The sequence below is a fragment of the Mesocricetus auratus genome, unplaced genomic scaffold, assembly GCF_017639785.1.
Source record: "Mesocricetus auratus isolate SY011 unplaced genomic scaffold, BCM_Maur_2.0 Super-Scaffold_100013, whole genome shotgun sequence".
NCBI classification, from domain to species: Eukaryota; Metazoa; Chordata; class Mammalia; order Rodentia; family Cricetidae; genus Mesocricetus; species Mesocricetus auratus.
This window is the reverse complement of record NW_024429196.1, coordinates 24333336-24352302: the sequence shown is the minus strand read 5'-3', so window position 1 is coordinate 24352302 and position 18967 is coordinate 24333336. Positions and strand designations below refer to the sequence as shown.

Sequence of the window (18967 nt, the reverse complement as noted above, 5' to 3'; positions counted from 1 at the left end):
GGTCCCAAAGTTCTCCCTAAATTATTATTATCTTGGGTATTTTTCACAGTATAATGTATTGCTTAAAAGAAACATACTGTCCAATTGAAAACTAAAAATGCACTACTTAAAAATGTGAAGACAAGAAAAGAAATTTTAGAAAGAATGAAAACCACATTAGGTAATTTGTTTAATAAAAAAAATTGTGTGTGTTTTGCCTGAATGTATGTATGTGCACCACTTGCATGCCTGGTGCCTGGAACCCTGAAGGCAATACCAGATGCCCTAGAAGTGGCGTTACAAATGGTTGTGAGCACTGAGAATTGATGTAGGGTCTTCTTAATCAGTGTACTTAACCACAGAGCCATCTCCCTGCTCATTTTAGTTTTATATCTTAAATAATTAACACAGAATTGTAAGGAACTGAAGGAAGATGCAATAAAATGGCTAGTTAGCAAGAAGTATCTTTAAATGCTCTATAACAACATTGTCAGATTACCATGAAACTGATACAAATTACCATGAAAAAAAGACTTAATTTGCAAGAACTGTAAAATATTTTATCCATTATTATAAAACAGTATTTTTGTCACTTGAAAATAAGGCTTTGCCAGGCAGAGGTGACACACATCTCTAACCCTAGTACTTGGGAGGCATAGGCAGACGGATCTCTGTGAGTTTGAGGCCAACCTGGTCTACAGAGTGAGTTCCAGGACAGCCAGGACTGTTTCACAGAGAAACCCTGCCCCTGCCCCCCCCAAAAAAAAGAGAAGAAAAGACTGTTTCCTTTCTTCCAATATTCATCATGCTAATGATCCCTCTAACTGATACTTACTATGATCTACATGGGGTTGCTGTGAACATGGAGATGTAATATTTTCACATGGTCCTAGCTACCAGTCTTGCTATTTCTTTGTTTTGTTTAGGGGGTGGAGGGAATTCTCATACTGCATGCTTCTTTATAGAAAGTTTTAATTGCTACAAAACAGTTTTAGATCCACTTCTTGAGGATATTTTAAGAACAATGCAATGCTGTGCTTGGAAGGGAGAACGTGTATCACCATGTTTTAAATACACTGCATGCATCAGAAACACGCAGGGTCTGGGGAAGGGCTTGGAGGGTGAAGGCTGCCAAGTCACATGACACAGACAAATGGATGTGCCAGAGCACTTGGCATGTATAAGGCCTGGATTCCATCATCAGCATTCCAACCTAATCCACCCTATCCAATTCAAACAAAAGAGAAAAACAGGGAAATTAAAGTGTTAAAAACAATTTAAAAACTGGGAGTGGGATGGTGCAGAGAAGACTGACAGAAAGAGCAAGACCCTCTCTCTGAACAAAGGCCCAAGAAGGTGAGCGGCCCCAGGAAGAGGCCAGGAAACTGACTAGGTCACAACATGAGGACTTGGGGTTTTGTTCTGGATTATCTGGAGAATTCTAGAGGCTTTTCATCAGATCAGTTCTATAAACTGAGGTATATCACAGAAATTATTCGACTTAGATTATGGTAATAGTAAATGACAACAACGATAGACACAATTGCTAATACCACGTGTCAGTCACCATTCAAAACGCTATGCATATAGCATTAACAACAGGCGTGTAATTTCATTATCTCATTATGTGAGAAGACTGAAGTAGAGATGAACTTGCTCAATGGTTCACGGTGAGCAAGTAGCAGACCCAGAGTCAAACCCAAAGCTGATTCAGCATCTTCACTCTCCCCTTATACTCTGCTGCAGTGCAAGCAGTGAGACTAGTTGCTCTGGACACTTGAATGTCCTTATTGAGTTGGTAAGATGTGAGCTGGGAGGCAATTAGCAGAGTGAAGGGTGTCTGCCGCTTCAAAGACAGCAGAGCACACCACTCAGCAACTGTGACATAAACAGCATTCCTATGTGTCTCTTCTATGACCAAGCTATTTCATAATACTTACAAAAGTCTTTCAAGTGGTAACACAAACTTGAAAAGGCTGCCATTTGAGAGTTTTTGCTTATGAATATGGAAAGTCGGTTAAATGCCGGCTGAGGGCAGATCACTCTTAGCTTAAAGACCAAGTAATAAAACAAAATCCATATAGTACCCCAACAAAGTGCTTTAATTTTTATATTAGTTCAGTCAGTCCCAGGAAACCATACAACTGTCATCTTCTCTGCCAAGGATAGTGACTAGAACAAGCACTGATTATCAAGATGACACAAAGATATGCAACACAAAACCCCAGCTTACAACTTTGCTCCAGTCCCAACTTTGGCAATTCTAGAAGAGCAGGACAGTTCCATGCTAGCTGATGTCCTATCAGATGAAGCACCAGACAATCACCGAAACCCCTTTACAGATGTGGACTGAGTGGGACCCTGATGTGCACACAGCTCTGAAAAGCAGGGAGACTGTGGTACCAATTGTCAGAGAGCTCACAACTACAATGTGACAGAAAAAGTACCTACATGCTTAATTGGACAGTTTTTAAAATTATGAAATAAAATATGACGAAATAAGGTATGTAACATAAAATAAATCTATAAGTCTACTGCTATGCTACTATTTTTAACATGAACCAGAATTGAAGTGAGTTACTAACAGCATACAGAGAATAACCCATTTATTAAAAATTCTATATAGTTCTAAGTCTGCATCTGAGGCACAAAGGCAAGGAATAAGCACTAGTTAGCACTAGTTAACATAACAGAAGTGCTCTCACACAAAAGGTTATTATTTTTCCTTAGCTGCCATAAATATCTGCTATGAACATGTAGTAATTGCACAATGTTTTTCAATAGGCCATTAAATAAGGACACATAGTTACCAAAGACTTGCAGGCCACATTTTTAGCATAATTCTAAGTATCCTGAAGACCCTTGTCAAATGCTTTCCTCTATAAACTATGTTAACAGTATTTTTCTGACTTGGGAAAACAGGATCAGACTACTAGATAAGGCAGTCTCAACGGAGCTGGTACTAGAAACCATGTACTTTGCTTTCTACACGCTCAAGCGTCCACTTCCAACTCATCCCCTCATTGCTTCTTTCCTTATGGATACGTTATGTTTACTGCTCTGGGATTAAGTCATCTGGCTTTATTACCTTCAAAATGTTGAAAACTAGAGTTTTCTCATCTCCATACTTTCACAGTTCTACAAAGGTGACTGACAGTCACAGGTCACTTCGGTTGACCTCATCAAATGCAGAGTTCCAGAACCCTCGCTCCATCCATTCCATCTAAGAACACCCACTTAATTTTCTCATGCCAATTTTATTTACTTTTTGGAAGACATGGAAGCAAAATCTAAATGGAATATTGTCTACACACCAGTCAGATGTAAAAGTCCTATGCTCCTTGGCTTTTCTCACTCAACATAGAATCACTGGCTGAGGTTCCATTGTAAGATACGGAGAAAGGCGAAGAGACAGCTAGAGTGTATAATCAAGACTCAAGGAAGAAGAACTTTGACAATCCAGAGTGAAGGAAAATAGTGGGGAAGAAGCTGGATGAAGATGAGGACATATATGAGAAACACATATTATCCAAATTTAGGCACAGACATGCGCATTTACTCTGAAAGCCTTTGAGTAAAGTAAAAACAGATGCATAGTAAAATATGAAGCCATAAGTAAAAGGTCTGTATTTCTCAGGACAAGGAATTTTTAAACTAGAGAGTAAGAGACAGACTGAGGTGGCAACTTCATACAGGCACAGGAAAGTTTTTTTTTCAGTGTAAAGAATAAGAAGTATTTTTAGCTTACATTTTATTTAAGTACAGAAAATGTCTAAGGAAAACTGACTAATACTATATGTATCTGACAGTTGGTGTGAATCTAGCCTTCAGCAGTTGAACCATCTCTCAGCTCAATATATAAATCTACAGATTGTATAAGAAGTGGAGAGCTAGAGAAATGGCTCAGCAGTTAAGAGCACTGGCTGTTCTTCTAGAGGACCCAGGTTCAATTCCCAGCACCCATGTGACAGCTTACAACCTTTGCAACTGCAGCTCCAGAGAATCTAGTGCTTTCTTTTGGTTTCTGTGGGCAATTGCATATATGCGGTACACAGACATACATACTCATAAAATAATAAGTTAATAAAATCTAAAAAAATAATTTTAAGAATAAAAGGAAATTTTCAAGATTTTTCATATATTTCATTCACTGAATGGATAAGAGACCAAATGAACATTGGGGCACAATGTCTGTGTTTTAAAATATTCAAGAAAAGTTCCTCACACCAACCCATAGCACATTTTCGGCACCCCAGTGGCTTCTCTTTCTGTAACCTTTCAGAATATCTGCATCGGTAGAAGAGTGTGAATCAGAGCAATGGCTGATAGGCTTCAAACTCTGGTTACAACATCCACAGTTCACATAGTTAAGAAAGTAGAGTCTTATACAATATCTAATTAACCCTCAAGTGACAAGCCCTCATTAGGTACCTGTGTGTAAAAGTCAATGGGCAATATAGTAAATGCACAAAAGTATTTAGAGGAAATGGTCTCTTTGTTCCCGTAAAACTTTTCAATAAGGAGGTCTTAGACAGGAATATAAGAAAAGTGCCTCCTAAGACGTAAGTGCTTAAAAATCAATTCCTCTAAAAGTTAAAAGCAGTGAAGCAAGCTAGGTCGAGTGCTTCATAGTGAGGGAGGGGTATCACAGGTGTCAGGGCTGGGAGGCAATGCCTCTGGTGCTTAGCTCCAAACAGTGTGCACTCGCTCCCACTTTCTGCTGTGTATGGGGAAGAGATTAATGTACACTTACGGCATAGCTCCTGTCTTACTACTGTTCTATTGCTGTGAAGACACACATGGCCAAGGCAACTCTTATAAAAGAGGGCATTTAATTGGGGGCTGGATGGCAGTTTGAGGGTTAGTCCATTATCAGCATGGCAGAAAGCAGACAGGCATGGCACTGGAACAGTAGCTGACAGCTTTATATTCTGATCTACAGGTAGCAGGCAGAGAAGACAGTGACTGGGTCTGGCATGGGCTTTTGAAACCTGAAAGCCAACTCCAAATGATAGATCTCCTTCAACAAAGCCACAGCTCCTAATCCTTCCCAAACAGTTCCATTAACTGGGGATCAAGCATTCAAACATATGAGCCTAGGGGGCCATTGTGGTTCAGACTTCCATAGCCTGTGGCAGTGGCGTCAGCATACACTTTCCAGACTGATTGTTGGGTTCCACTACAACAATGTTAGTTCTATGAATCTCAGCGGTGTCACTATAATCAATGTATGTGTGTTCTTTACATCTCAGTGATAGTCTGCGCAAAAGCACCTGTGGAGAAAGAAAAATAAAGTGTGAAAAGATCAAAGAGAGAGGGACCAGGACAGGGTCCAGGAAAAAGCAGAACAAGGCAAGGGAAGGGAATGAGCGTGTATTGGTAGAGTGGGAAGGACCCAAGAGGAAGGAAACCAGAGCTACATAATGCAAGAGATGGAGGTGGCCCCAGGGAACCTATGAATGGGGCTCCCCTCATAGAAGCAGGTTCTAAAGAATGTCTTAAAGGCCTCTCAATTCCAATAGCCAAAGCAAACCTGTCTCCTTGTCAAGCAATTTGACCTCTGTACTATGAAATTAAGAGGAAAAACCTACATGATTTCTACAAAGTTGATTTTTGTTTTTTTGGGGTTTTTTTTTTTTTGGTGCTGTTAATGGCACAGGCACAGGCACACAGGCACACAGGCACACAGACACGCAGACACACAGACACGCAGGCACAGGCACAGGCACACAGGCACACAGACACGCAGACACACAGACACGCAGGCACAGGCACAAGCACACAGGCACACAGACACGCAGACACACAGACACGCAGACACGCAGGCACAGGCACACAGGCACACAGACACGCAGACACGCAGGCACAGGCACAGGCACAGGCACAGGCACACAGACACGCAGACACACAGACACGCAGGCACGCAGGCACAGGCACAGGCACACAGGCACACAGACACGCAGACACACAGACACGCAGGCACAGGCACAAGCACACAGGCACACAGACACGCAGACACACAGACACACAGACACGCAGACACGCAGGCACAGGCACAGGCACACAGGCACACAGACACGCAGGCACAGGCACAGGCGCAGGCACACAGACACGCAGACACACAGACACGCAGGCACAGGCACAGGCACACAGGCACACAGACACGCAGGCACAGGCACAGGCGCAGGCACACAGGCACACAGACACGCAGGCACACAGACACGCAGGCACAGGCACAGGCGCAGGCACACAGGCACACAGGCACACAGACACGCAGACACACAGACACACAGGCACAGGCACAAGCACACAGGCACACAGGCACACAGGCACACAGACACGCAGGCACACAGACACGCAGACATGCAGGCACAGGCACGGGCACGGGCACGGATACAGTCTTTGGTTTAACTGATGTCCACATACCCATTATTCCCAAGCAACTGCGAGCAGAAGACGCACGCACAGCTAATATAAAAGCAGATGCCTTATGTAGGACACTTTAAGTCAGTCCCATGCTTTCAACTAGGACTCTTCTCCATAAACAGACTAATGGCTTAACTCCCTCGACTTAGGTTTCTGCTCAGCTTCATAGCAAAAATTTACTTTCTCCTTCTTCCTGAAAATGCAGAAGGTGAGCTCTAGCCATGTCCTAGCAGAGGTTTGTGTGAGGTCATCATATTAATGGCACTTCACCCATGATCAGAAGAGTAAACGCTAACAATCTTCTCTCCCCACCCACAAGAAATGTAACTTAATACAATTTAGGACAAAACCAAAAAGTTTATTTCCCTTTTTGTTTTCCTTTGTTTGTTTAGCATTTTTGTCTTTTCTACCCTAACTTCTCTAAGGAGATAAAAGGGTCCCTTTTCTGTCTTCTCAGGCCTGTCCATTTCTGATCTTATTCAGGTCTCTGTCACCACCCAGTGGACACCACTCACTACTACAGTGGGCAGTGCACTGCCTCAGAGGCATTAGCAGCTCTTTGAACCCAGTGAGAGATGTGATTACAGAACGCTCTTGAGCTCCTCCTGGCGATCCTCTTACTTTTAAATTGACTGGCATGTACAAACATGATACAGAATGGCTCATCCCCCCTGCCCCCCATTTGTTCTGTGCTAACCTTTTGGTATACAGATTCTACTATGTCAAAAGGGTTAGAACTTCAAAAGGCTGTCTGCTTCATGACAGGCCTGCTATCAGCACTAACGATGCTGAGATGTGGTCACTGCACCCAAGGGACACACACACTAATGTGAGTGCTCAAACACCAAAAGCAGGAAGACAGGTGCATGTGGAAGCATTTGGTTCAGGCACTAAGTACAGGTGATCAGTTCCAGAGTTTTGGGATCCTGTGGGCAGGCAGAGAAGGCTTTAGGTGGCTAACAATGCCCAAGTCACATGTGAACCCTGACAGCTGAGTCAGATGTATTCAGAGACGATTGGTGGGTGAAATTCAAGAACTAAATGTTGAAGAAGCATATATACAAAGGCAAGCTGATGTTAAAGTGACCTCCTGCTGTATTCTAGCAGTAGAAGCTACTTTAACAATAAACGGCACTGCTCTAGAATCACTCTGAACCACCAAAATGCCTATTGTTAGCAGCTGGAGGATCTTGGACAGTTATTTAACCTTGAATCCAAGGTTCCCTGACTATATGCTATAGATTATAGATAATGACAATGAAAACAGTTCTTCCAAATAAGAAATAAATATAATAACAAAAATTTCTATCAGGTTGAAAGACCCCAAGAAGCAAAGGCCAGAAGTGAACAACAATGAAATGCAAACCCTGAGAAGCCTGGCTGGGTGCTATGCAGCTAGAAGGCAAGGCATCTATCTAGACGGCCTGCAAAACCATCAAAAGGGCACCAACCTGGACATAGCAAACCAACAAGCAGGCTCAATTAGGGTCACTACTAAGAGCTCAAGAATCCTAGCATGTATGCCCCCACCCAAATTTATCAACATCTTTCAACTCTGAAGATCCAGACTTAAGCATAGAGAAGTTTAAAACAATCAAGCACCTGATCAATTCAGCATTTTTTATTAAGGACTCTAGCATTACTTTTATTTTTAAAATATATAAGAGGATTTGACTATCGTTGGTCTTTTTGTACTAATTTAGCATATGTAAATGAATTACTAATGTGAGCTTATGACTTTAAATGCAGACCCTGAGCACTGTACGTTCAGGAAACTTAAGATCCCACACAGTCTTGGGGAGGAGTAGATTCCAAGTTATTTCATTGGTTTGTTCCGTTTCATAGTATTAGGGCTTGAACAAAGAGCCCTGCATGTATTGGGCAGGTGCTCAACCACTGAGCTCCTGTCCAGCAATTATGAACTATTTTATAACTACATAAGGTTTGTTCCTAAAGGGAGACACTGATATACTGAAAGGAAATTGGATACAATAAATTTATATATACAATCTACAATATTTGTAGTTATTTGTAAACAGAACCAAACATTAACTAAAATTCCTTTACAAAAAATAATATTAAAATTACTAGATTTAGCCATGTGGTTGTAGCGCATTTAATCCCAACACTTGAGAGGCAGAGGCAGGCAGATCTCTGTGAGTTCAAAGTCACCCTGGTCTACAGAGTTAAGTTCCAGGCCATCCAGGGCTACACAGTAATACCTGCCTTGAAAAACAAACAAACCAACAAACAAATTACTAGATTTAAAAATATTATGATAACTTCTTTAAATGAAACAACAACCCCAAAACCCCTAGGTTTCATAATCTGGATTTTAATAAAGGAAATGCTAATTGTAAAAGTCTAAATAAACCATACATAGGAAAAAATTGTTTTTGAAGACCAGAAATAAAATAAACACAAAGTATCAATAAATACCCTATTCCAAAAGGGTTAGGAAAAGCTGAGCTGATAATGCAAATGTGAACACAGGGCAAAGACACTCACAGAGACTCAAACTTTACAGTGATGTTGCCCCAAAGTACTGGAAGGTGAGGACACATGATGCGGAAAACCAGCAGCGAGAAAAGACTATTCCATGTCAGCTGAAGGCTTTGGTTTTATCCTGCAGCACTGGCATGGCCCACAACAGTCTGGCCTCTCTTCATCACTTCCCAGCTCAGTAAGAAGGAAGCTCTGAGGGAAATCGTCACCAGATATTACAAAGCCTCAGAAACACAGAAACTGATAAAGTACATTGTAGCTGACTGGGTTCCAGGAAGTTGGGAGTTGTATGGAATAGGATATTTTAAATGACTAAGGATTAGTGAGTATTGACCATTTTGCCATAACAGGAAATACAGAAAAACAGGAGGTCCAGGGATTGAGTGGAGATAACTCACCCAGTTGAAGTTTGCAGTGTGAGGGACAGGCAGGTAAGGTGCCCGCCCACTCAGGATACTGACAAAATAGGTTGGAACCATAGGTTCCCAAGACTAAGATCTGGGATGGAAGGAGAGATCAGAAAGTCCTTCACAGAGCCTGCTATGATTACAGGCTGTTCAGGTATACAGAACAGAATAAACAGTTTGATAGTGCATTCAAGATAAGTTCAAGAGAAATCAGTGCAGAAATCTAGGAATGGGGTGGTTAGAAGATCTGGGAACAAGCCTGAGGACACATCTGGAACCCAGCATGAAACGATTCGAAACAGCTCTGAACACACACAAACACATGCTTTCTTCCCCTGCTCCAGTCAACAGCTGTCACCACCAGTACAAAAGACCACATAAAGGAGAAAATGCAAATTGGAAATTAATTTTTATAATTTTTCAGGGGAGGGGAGGAGGGCGAGTGGGGCAAGCACATATATCAGAACCAACAACAACAAAATGCTTCCTTTCTAAGAAGGTTCTCTCTGTTTCCTATTTCTGAAAATTAAATGTTATTTAAGAAAATATATTGATTTCTGTATACATAGGTACTAAGCTATAACTTCTGCCCAAAAAGTCATTCACAACAGAGCAACACATGGTTTTCTTTTTTCTCAATATATGTTTTTATTTAAATTAGAAATATGAATGTTCCACATGTCAGTCCCAGCTCCCTCTCCCGTTCCTCCTCCCTTGTCCCTCTACCAGTCCCCCATCCCCCCACCCAATCCCAACATCATTCCCAGAGAGAGTGAGGCCCTCCTTGGGGGGGATCTCCAAAGTCTGTCATTTCATCCAGGGCAGGACCTAGGCCCTTCCCCATGTGTCCAAGCTGAGAGAGCATCCCTCTATTTGGAATGGGCTCCCAAAGCTCATTCATAAACCATGGTAAACACTAATCTACTACCCAAAGCCCCAGTAATTTTGTGGCCTCCTCCCTGGCACTACATTCATGGATTCTGGATCAGTCCCTGTTGGCCTCTCAGCCATCAGTCTGGGATTCAAGAGCTCCCCCTTATCCGGTCAGCTGTCTTTGAGGGTTTCATCATAATGGTCTTGACCCCTTTGCTCATCACTCCTCCATCTCTGCCACTAGCAACACATGGTTTTCTAATAGCATGTTTATCAATGGCTTCATCTGAACAGGAGTCAGTGAAGGAGACAACTGATAAAGGCAGAAAAGTTCAATACTTACTCCATCTTTTCAGTAAGAATTACATTTAAAGGTGATCGATCTAAGAGCCCCTGCTGATAAGACAGGGAAAGCTCTTTATTACAGGAAAGTCTATCAAAAAAATGTAAAAGCAATGAATTCAAAAACCACACTTTTGTGGTCTCTAGTAAAATATCTGACTTATTCAAGAACACAGTAAATTCTTGTCTCACTTAAGCCAAATGGTGAGCCCTTGCATCAAAAAACAAAAACAAACAAAAATCTCCACATAACCCCCAAATCTGCACACCTTAGTTAACCAACCAGTCAACCAACCAACCAACCAACCAACCAACCAACCAACCAACCAAACATACAAACAAGCAAGCAACAATATAAAAGGCAGTCCAGACACAACTGGAAATACTCAGCATGGAACAGACATGGAAAGACACTAGGGAATCACACTGTTACTCTTGCGGATATGGACATGATGCCATGGTTAAGCTAAAACTGGCTCCATGGACATAATGACTGCAACTTTTAGGTGATGTATCTTGATGTCTTTACTTTCATTTTAAAATTGTTCATAAATCTAATAAACTGCATAATAGATGTTCGAGATGTTCACTCTAAATTTCCCTACTTGAGTACATGTTTGAAAAGTCAGTTTCCAAAACTGTTCAAAACTTATATAGATAAGTACAAAAATATTAACAGTGGTCAGTCTAGAAATAGCTGGATATTTTCTTATATTTTTGGTTATGAGCCTAACTTTAATGGCCAAGCCATCTCTCCAGCCCAGCTGGATAGTTTCTTAACTTGGAAAAGTTAGTTTGAGTTTCAAAAAGAAGAGGAACAAGGAAGGATTACTTATTGAAGATATAATAATATATCTAAAGTCTTAGAAACCTCTAAGAGTCAATCAAGCAGTAAATACAGAAGCAGCACTAAAGCCAAAACAAGCTGGGCATGGTAGTTCATTCCCACTGTTAGAGAGGCTGAAGCAGGATTGCTGCTAGCTACAAAATAGATTCAATGGAAACAGCAATGGAAAGATGGCTCAGTGGGTAAAGCTGCATGGCCTGAGGCTGAGCCCAGGTCATACATGGTAGAAATTGAGAACCAACTTCCAAAAATTATTCTCTGAATTGTACCTGTGTACCATCCCACCAAACCATATAAAATAAGTAAATATAATCTAAATTTTAAAAAAGTAGTAATTGAAAAGCTAGCATTGCTCCCAAGAGAATGGGGAACATAGTCTGACCTCTGTCTTCTATGTTTTCCTCTAATGACTTGGATGACAACCACAGCTCTCAAATGAGTTGTCAAGTCTGCAACATACCTTGGCGGTGGTGGTCAGTTGTCTTTTGGGGCAAGAGGAGAGGAGGAGGCTTGAACATGTACACTAGAAGTGTGCAACAGCCTTAGAAAGGAAACAAAGTCTTCTACGGTTCATTAAGAGGTACAACTAAAGTAGTTCATTATAGTAGTACAACCAAAGATAAAAAGCTTTTCTTTAGTAGAATCTAATTTTTAAAATAGGATTTCCCCCTCCCCCAAACAATCAATCTTTAAATTAAGTACAAATCTAAAAACATTAGGTGATTCTTTTTGGCAATATAATCAGATAACAATGAGGGAAAATTGATCCTAAGAGATATTACATTGTAACAGTAGAGACTGTGAAAGTAGAGACCAATGGACAGAACAAACAAAAAGATATAATGTATTAAATGGTGTTAATCCATGTGGCTGTTTGGAAAACAAAGAAAGCATATTATTCAATAAACCATAGTAATTCCTAGATGAGCTAAGATTTAATCAGATTGTGCTATGCTTTGCTCAAGCCCATGGGAGACCTATCCCATTCTGAATGGAGACTGAGGAGGAGTAGGAGAGGGGGATGGTGTGTGTGTGTGTGGGGGGGAATGGGACACACCAGTCAGTATATAAAATAAATGAAAAACTGTTATTTAAATAAAATATTTAAAAAGACTTAATCAGACAAATTGGTACCCACTAACATCTTTAAAAAAGCAAACAAAAATTGTAAGAAATATTGGAAGAAGAGAAGATCTTCATATAGACTATCTTTATTAGTACAAATAACCCGTAAAAAATGTGTAAAGAAGTTGTAGCACACAATATGCCAATGACTTCCTTAACTACCAGGAACCTGTATCCTTACAGAGGGCTCACAGACAGCAGGTAGGGAAGATGTATGTACATACCTACAGACAATGCACATAGGTAAACAGAGAGGCTCACAGATGATGAGATAAATATATAAGGAGGATACTAGACTTAGAACTCAAGGATGTAAACCAAAACAAGAATGGGATCCTCTACCCTAACAATAAAAATATTAAAAATTTCACAACAGCATGTTTTGTGAGATCCTGCCATATACTCTTGGCAAGCATACAACTTGGTGTACTACGGAAGGAGCCAAAAAGGGTGTCATCCATTATACTTTTAAAAGGATGGCTATGGGGATGGGAAGATGACTCAACAGCTGAAAACACTGGGTGCTCTGGCAGAGTACCAATGTTTGATTACTAGCGTCCACTTGGCAGCTCACAAGTGTCTGCAACTCCAGTTCCAGAGGACCCAGTGCCCTCGTGGCTCCTTTGAGCACCAGGCACACAGGCAAAACACCCATACACATAAAAAGTTTAAAGGATGGAAGCATCTTGATACAATTTCATTTCACATCACATCTGTTCCATATGTAGTCCACTTAGAGAGGAAAACAATGGGAGGTCATGGGACAGAAACACTCTGAAAATAAATACTGTTACAATGTTTCTGGTTCTAGCTACCCACTCCTTTTATCTCCCAGCCACACTCCCCTCATCTTCCTAGTGAAACTATTTTACATAGTATTTACAAAATATCTTACAATTGCTACTCCTATAAAATTAAGAGCACAACTCTACAGTTACTTTTATAGGGAGTAAATGAGAAAGTACCACATATGTGATACACAGCAACATTTTGAAAAACATTAGTTGTTAATTGAGTGCTGAACAATTATCATCATGATCTACTACACAGGCTTCAAAATTTACCTCACCATGTACTTGCGAGAATCTTAAATAGTTCTATAACGTATGTTTTTCTTTACATGTATCTTTTATTAAAAAGTGCCTTAAACTCTTTTTAATGTAGGCAAGACAATTTAAAACATGTTACGAAGGGAGAGTATAGTAATTGCTGCTCTAAGTGCATTTCCTGCTACAGGGGAAAATTAGTGGAAAATAGGCATCATTATACTGAACAGGGAGGGCTGACCTCACTTAGCAAAGGCCACAGTTTCCCAAGGCCTATGCTCAACTCAATTACCACTGTGAGGAGGTGTTTTCCTTGTCAATTCTAATGACCCCAGGATTCAAGTGCTGATTAAACCCCCCAGTTAAGTCAAAGCATAGCAGCTTGGTCTTCCTGAGGGGAAAGGACTCTTCCTGAATGTGAGTCTGCTTCCTTTCTTACAAGAATATCAAACAGGGCACATGATCAGGAAATGCCAAACCCAGTTAGCACGAATAACTGATTGTATTTTTCATCTATCATGGACATTTTCCACTTTCCTAGCCCCTTACCACACTATCTACTATAACAACACTAAAAATGGAAAATGGCAAAATAACTCCTTTCAGAACACAAGAGATCAATCTTGTCAAGTAGTATGTAGTGAAAACTACATACAAATGTTGCTACTCTCACCTTTCTAGGTTTTCTTTATTTTTCCTCTCATTCTTCACTAGCTTTTGATGTCTCCTGTGGATCTCTACAAGTGTCCCTTTCACATTCACTACAATTTGTACACATCCTAGTTCTATCTGTTCTCCCAAAGCAAAAAAAAAAAAAAAACAATTTACTTTTCAGTTTTGAAATCTACAGCAAATTTCCCAGCAGGAAAGCTACTGGTAGGTACTATAAAATGTTTTGAGGTAAGTACATAAATGCATTATCTATATTGTGACACTCTATACAGAGGTCTGCATTGGAGTTGGAAATGGCTGGACACTGTGTTGGTGATGCATTCGATGATTCTGGGGCTTCATAGGTAAGCACCAGTTTCCGCATTTACAAAAGGGTTTGTTACTTGTTCTACCACTGTATTCAGTTTCCCAAACAAGATGATTAGTATAAAGAAATATTTGCGGTTATGGCTCTTCAAATGGGTTATAATCTGTCAAATTTCTAAATTCCAATTTGAACAGAGGTATATTTAATCAATATGTTTATAAGCTTTGTCCTAAAATGAGAAAGAAAAGCCAGAAGACATGGTTATTAAATGAAAATCTCAGTGACAGGTACTAAATACCTGCCTGTGAGTTACTGGTCAGTAAAGTCCTAGAACCACCCATAGCAACACAGGCTATCATCCTTCCTCGTGGTTGATCACCATAACTAGATGGTAAGACCCTATTGTTGAAGATACTTCAGTCTCAGGACACAGAGAAATCAACCTTGATAAACAGGAAATTATCCCTTTTAGATAGCTTACCAAATACCAGAAGGTGCTATGCTGCCTATTGGAGGAGAAAAGACAAGCACAGTCTCATGCAGTGCTAGACCCTGCATGCTCCAATACTGGCATGCCTGACAAAATGTGCTCCATGTTGCAATAATGTCCTGACAGTTACAGAAGGAGGTATGAGGCCTCCTCCATAGGGGGGGTTTCATTCCTGGTTCTAGAAATCTGGTCAAAAGCCCATGACTACCAAGGTTATAGGCCCTTATGGCAAATTTATTATTATTTAAATGATCATGCTGTATAATTGCCTTTTAAATATTTATGTTTATACCACAGATCTGTGTTGTTTTTAACTTTTGTCAGAGAAGATAACTTTTGTAATCAAAATTACAATATAAACACACCCTTAGCAGAGGAATTACTGGCAGTCGGTGGCTACAGAAGGAGAGGAGTTGCTCTCTTTTGGGGATATGGCTGTTGATAGTTTGCCCCCCACCCCCTTCCAAGGATGGCATTACACACTTGTAAAAGTAGGTAACACTAATTGAACTCAGGAGATAATTAATGACAACTACTTTTAAAAAAAGACCCAGAGTTGGAAAGGAGGTAAGAGTGGGGGCACTTGAAGGAGCTGGAAAGAGGTAATGATGGATGGATATGATCAAAACACATTGTATGACATATGAAACTTGCACTTTGTTTTTTAAAGAAAGAAAAGCCACAAGCAGCTGGTAAGACACTAACTGATACTATGCTTTCACCAAGTATAATGCTTATGTCTTAACAATAACAACAACAACAAAAAAATGTCAGTGTTAACTGTGTCATACTCTCTGATCCTGGAATTTCGTTTGTATGCCAGGACATTTCTTACCAGGTTCTGGGAGATCTAATTTTGCCCGTTTTAGTTCTGACATAGAAACCTGAAGTTGTTCTATTACAAAATCATCCTCGAAGAAAAAGTCCTTGGCGAGAGTCTCCTGAAGAAATTCTACAAGTTCTTCCATAGACAATTTCATTAGATGTTCTAGGAAAGGATGAGAGAAATGCAAATGCCAGTCAACAGTTCTGTTTAGATTGAAAGAAGACATACTCTATTGAGTTCAGTGAGTTTTAAAAGAGTATTAAAAGGATATATACACAACTTACATTGAGCATTGTGAATGTCATTAAAACCCAGTGGGATAGTATTTTGATATTAGAAAAAGCAGGCTGATCATATTAGGAGGAAAGACAGAAAGATGTACATGATCAAATATTTTCTCAGTGATTTAAAAGTAATCATGTCTAGACATTAACACTAACCCACGACAAGAGCTTCTATAAGTCAATAAATGTTTATTTATCTCATTTATTGGCTGGAACTTTAGCTCAGATTGACAAGTCTTCTTTAACTAACACAGTGGTAGAAAATTTCCCTCAAAAAACAAACAAAACAAAAGATTACTAACTTTATTTATATTGGTTCTACTGAGGAAATTGGCTTCATTAGGAAAAAATCAAATTACAGTGGAAAGTAGAAATAGACACCACTAAGATCTCTCTACCCATACCTTACAAGTAGATGTGTCATGTTCATCTATGTGCATGGGCATCAATTCACAATACAGGATACACTGTCTGAGCTTGCATTTCTTGCTTTATTCAAAAGCATACAAATGTTCTCTCTCAACTATTATTAGCAGTGATACTGAGAAGCATACATTATTGTTCCTTTGAGTGAAAATCTAGCAACACTAACTTTAAAGTAATCAGGAAAATATAAAGAGAGGAGAATAGCTCTGACTAGAGTCAGCTGTTAAGGTACCCAGTCACGTTTGCTTTTCTGTTTTGTTGTTGGTTTTTTTTTAACTAGCAAGTGACATACTGTAAAATGACTAAACTAATGTGATTATTAAATCCACCACTAATCATACTTACTTTTGTGAGGAAATCATTTAAAATCTACTCTCTGTTACATAACTACTAACTGTGCTCACTAATCCACATAGTACATCTCCAGAATGTACCCTGCCATCTAGTAAAACTTTGTAGCTCAAGAGCAACATCTCTCAGTATTCCCTGTTCCTCAACATTTATTTCTTCATAAGGCAGTGCAAGAAACTCACTGAAGATGTAAGAGTTTTGCTTCCTAAACAGTCTAATGATATACTAGCAAGTAAAGTGATTGCTATGCTCAGAGTTAATTTACAAAGGGTAAAGAGTCATACCAAGTAAAATAATTTAAGAGAGAAATGAGAACCATTTTCACTGTTTAGAGACAAACTATTGTTTAATTAAGATATACTTTTTAAGTATATTTTGATCTACTGATAACCTGTAGTGAGTCCTGGCATAAAGAAAGAAGGGAGAAGGAGAAGAGAAGAAAGGGAAAGGGCTTTCATCCAGCAATGACATAACCCGACTTTGGGAAGGAAATATGTTGCCAGTGCTTGTTTTGGTGTTGGCTCATGTGCTGGGCCGTAACTACAGCATTTCTGACAGCTTTCCTAGAAGAGCACAAGAGCGAGGCCACATCACAGGTGGAGTGTGGTTAATGTGGCACTGATGTGTTCAGTGTTCAGGTCAGTGACCAAGCAATCTCGATGAAAGCACTGAGTATGGCCAGGGACAGCAGGAACACAGCCCATACACTTGACCTCATGCCCTCAACTGACTTAGTGAGAAGGCCAAACATCATTCAACAATGATATATGGGAATGGGGTACACACAAATGTGCATGTACACAACATGAAATTCTAGGCTGCCCATGACCTACATCTCTACAGAGGTATAAGAGGAGTCACAAGGATTAAGGTTGAAATGAAAATAGAAAAACTCTCATTTCCTGAACTTTAAGGCCCAACACATCATATTCACAGATCCCCTGAGATACTGCAACTGAAAACTAAGAGGTCTTTAGTTTTTGTTTTGGAAAATCTTGCTGCACGCATTTGAATGTACTTGACAAAGGCCATGACAGTCAAGTCCCACCCAGAGCTTGAAACTAGATGCACTTTCTTTTAGAGAAAGAAACAGTAACAGACATATTTTTCCCCCAGCCCACTCACCTAAGAGGCCTAGTTTCTTGCTCTCTCTGCCTTATTACAAACCTGAGACTCAGGCCAACTGGAAGAACAAGGGTCCCAGTGGAAACCAATGCAAAAATAACATTATTAGTGACATGAAAAACCGCCTCCTACTGTTTAAGTATGGAAATGAAACTGACACAGGAGAAAGGATCCAAGACCTTCTGATACAATATGTGTCTAGTCCCGAGAATCAGGAATTCCCTGATGATCGCCAAGAAAAGTTTAAAAACTAGCAGTAGTTCTCAAAACCACTAAAAATGAGGGAGCCCAAGCTAGCAGGAGTTAAAATAAGCCTTATTTTTGTAAAGTCTCTGCAGTCAAATGTTTCCTTACTTCTGTGTAATTTCAAGATCGTGTAAGACATAGCTGTAAGAACTCGCTCTCCTTCAAAGATATAGATGTCCCATATCCTGAGGTTCAGTGTGAAGGGAGTCTACAACAGAGAACAAAGCAAGGCAATGTACCGTTAGTGCTTCCCTTACCCTGGCATGTACTTTCCTTAGTAAGGTTTATGAAAAGTACTTACTCGATCAAGAAAACACTGAAAAAACCATTTCATTGTATAAAAACTTGTGTAGATTTCTTGAGTATCCTGAAAAACAAAGATCTCATAATTCTGGAGTTGTAGCAAACAAAAGAGCACTAGTAAGGTAGCTGTCAAAGGTAAGCACATAAACATCACATTACAATATTTTCATACTTTCTCTGTTTTCCTATGCCTGTTTTGAATCTCCAAATTTAACTACTAAGAATTATCACAAGAACTGTGTCACCATAATAGGACTGTAACACAATCATTAGTATATTTTGCAGCGAACTGCTTCATTGCACCATTATATTTTATAGTAAAGCATTTATGTGTTTCACAAGGAAGCATTTTTATGCTTCTTATAATGCTTTTGCACAATTTAAAGC

General features: G+C 39.9%; 1 protein-coding gene across 3 annotated transcripts in view; it reads right to left on the bottom strand.

The window, feature by feature from the left end:
* The window catches only part of Usp6nl (USP6 N-terminal like), a 136284-nt gene that overhangs the window by 6659 nt on the left and 110658 nt on the right, over positions 1-18967 (bottom strand). For all 3 annotated transcript variants that reach the window (XM_013121390.3, XM_040755529.1, XM_040755528.1), the window contains 3 exons: positions 18579-18644; positions 18386-18485; positions 15855-16007 (listed from right to left, as the gene is read on the bottom strand). In XM_013121390.3, coding sequence (XP_012976844.1) covers positions 15855-16007; positions 18386-18485; positions 18579-18644 — 319 coding nt within the window. The remainder of the gene's footprint in view (positions 1-15854; positions 16008-18385; positions 18486-18578; positions 18645-18967) is intronic.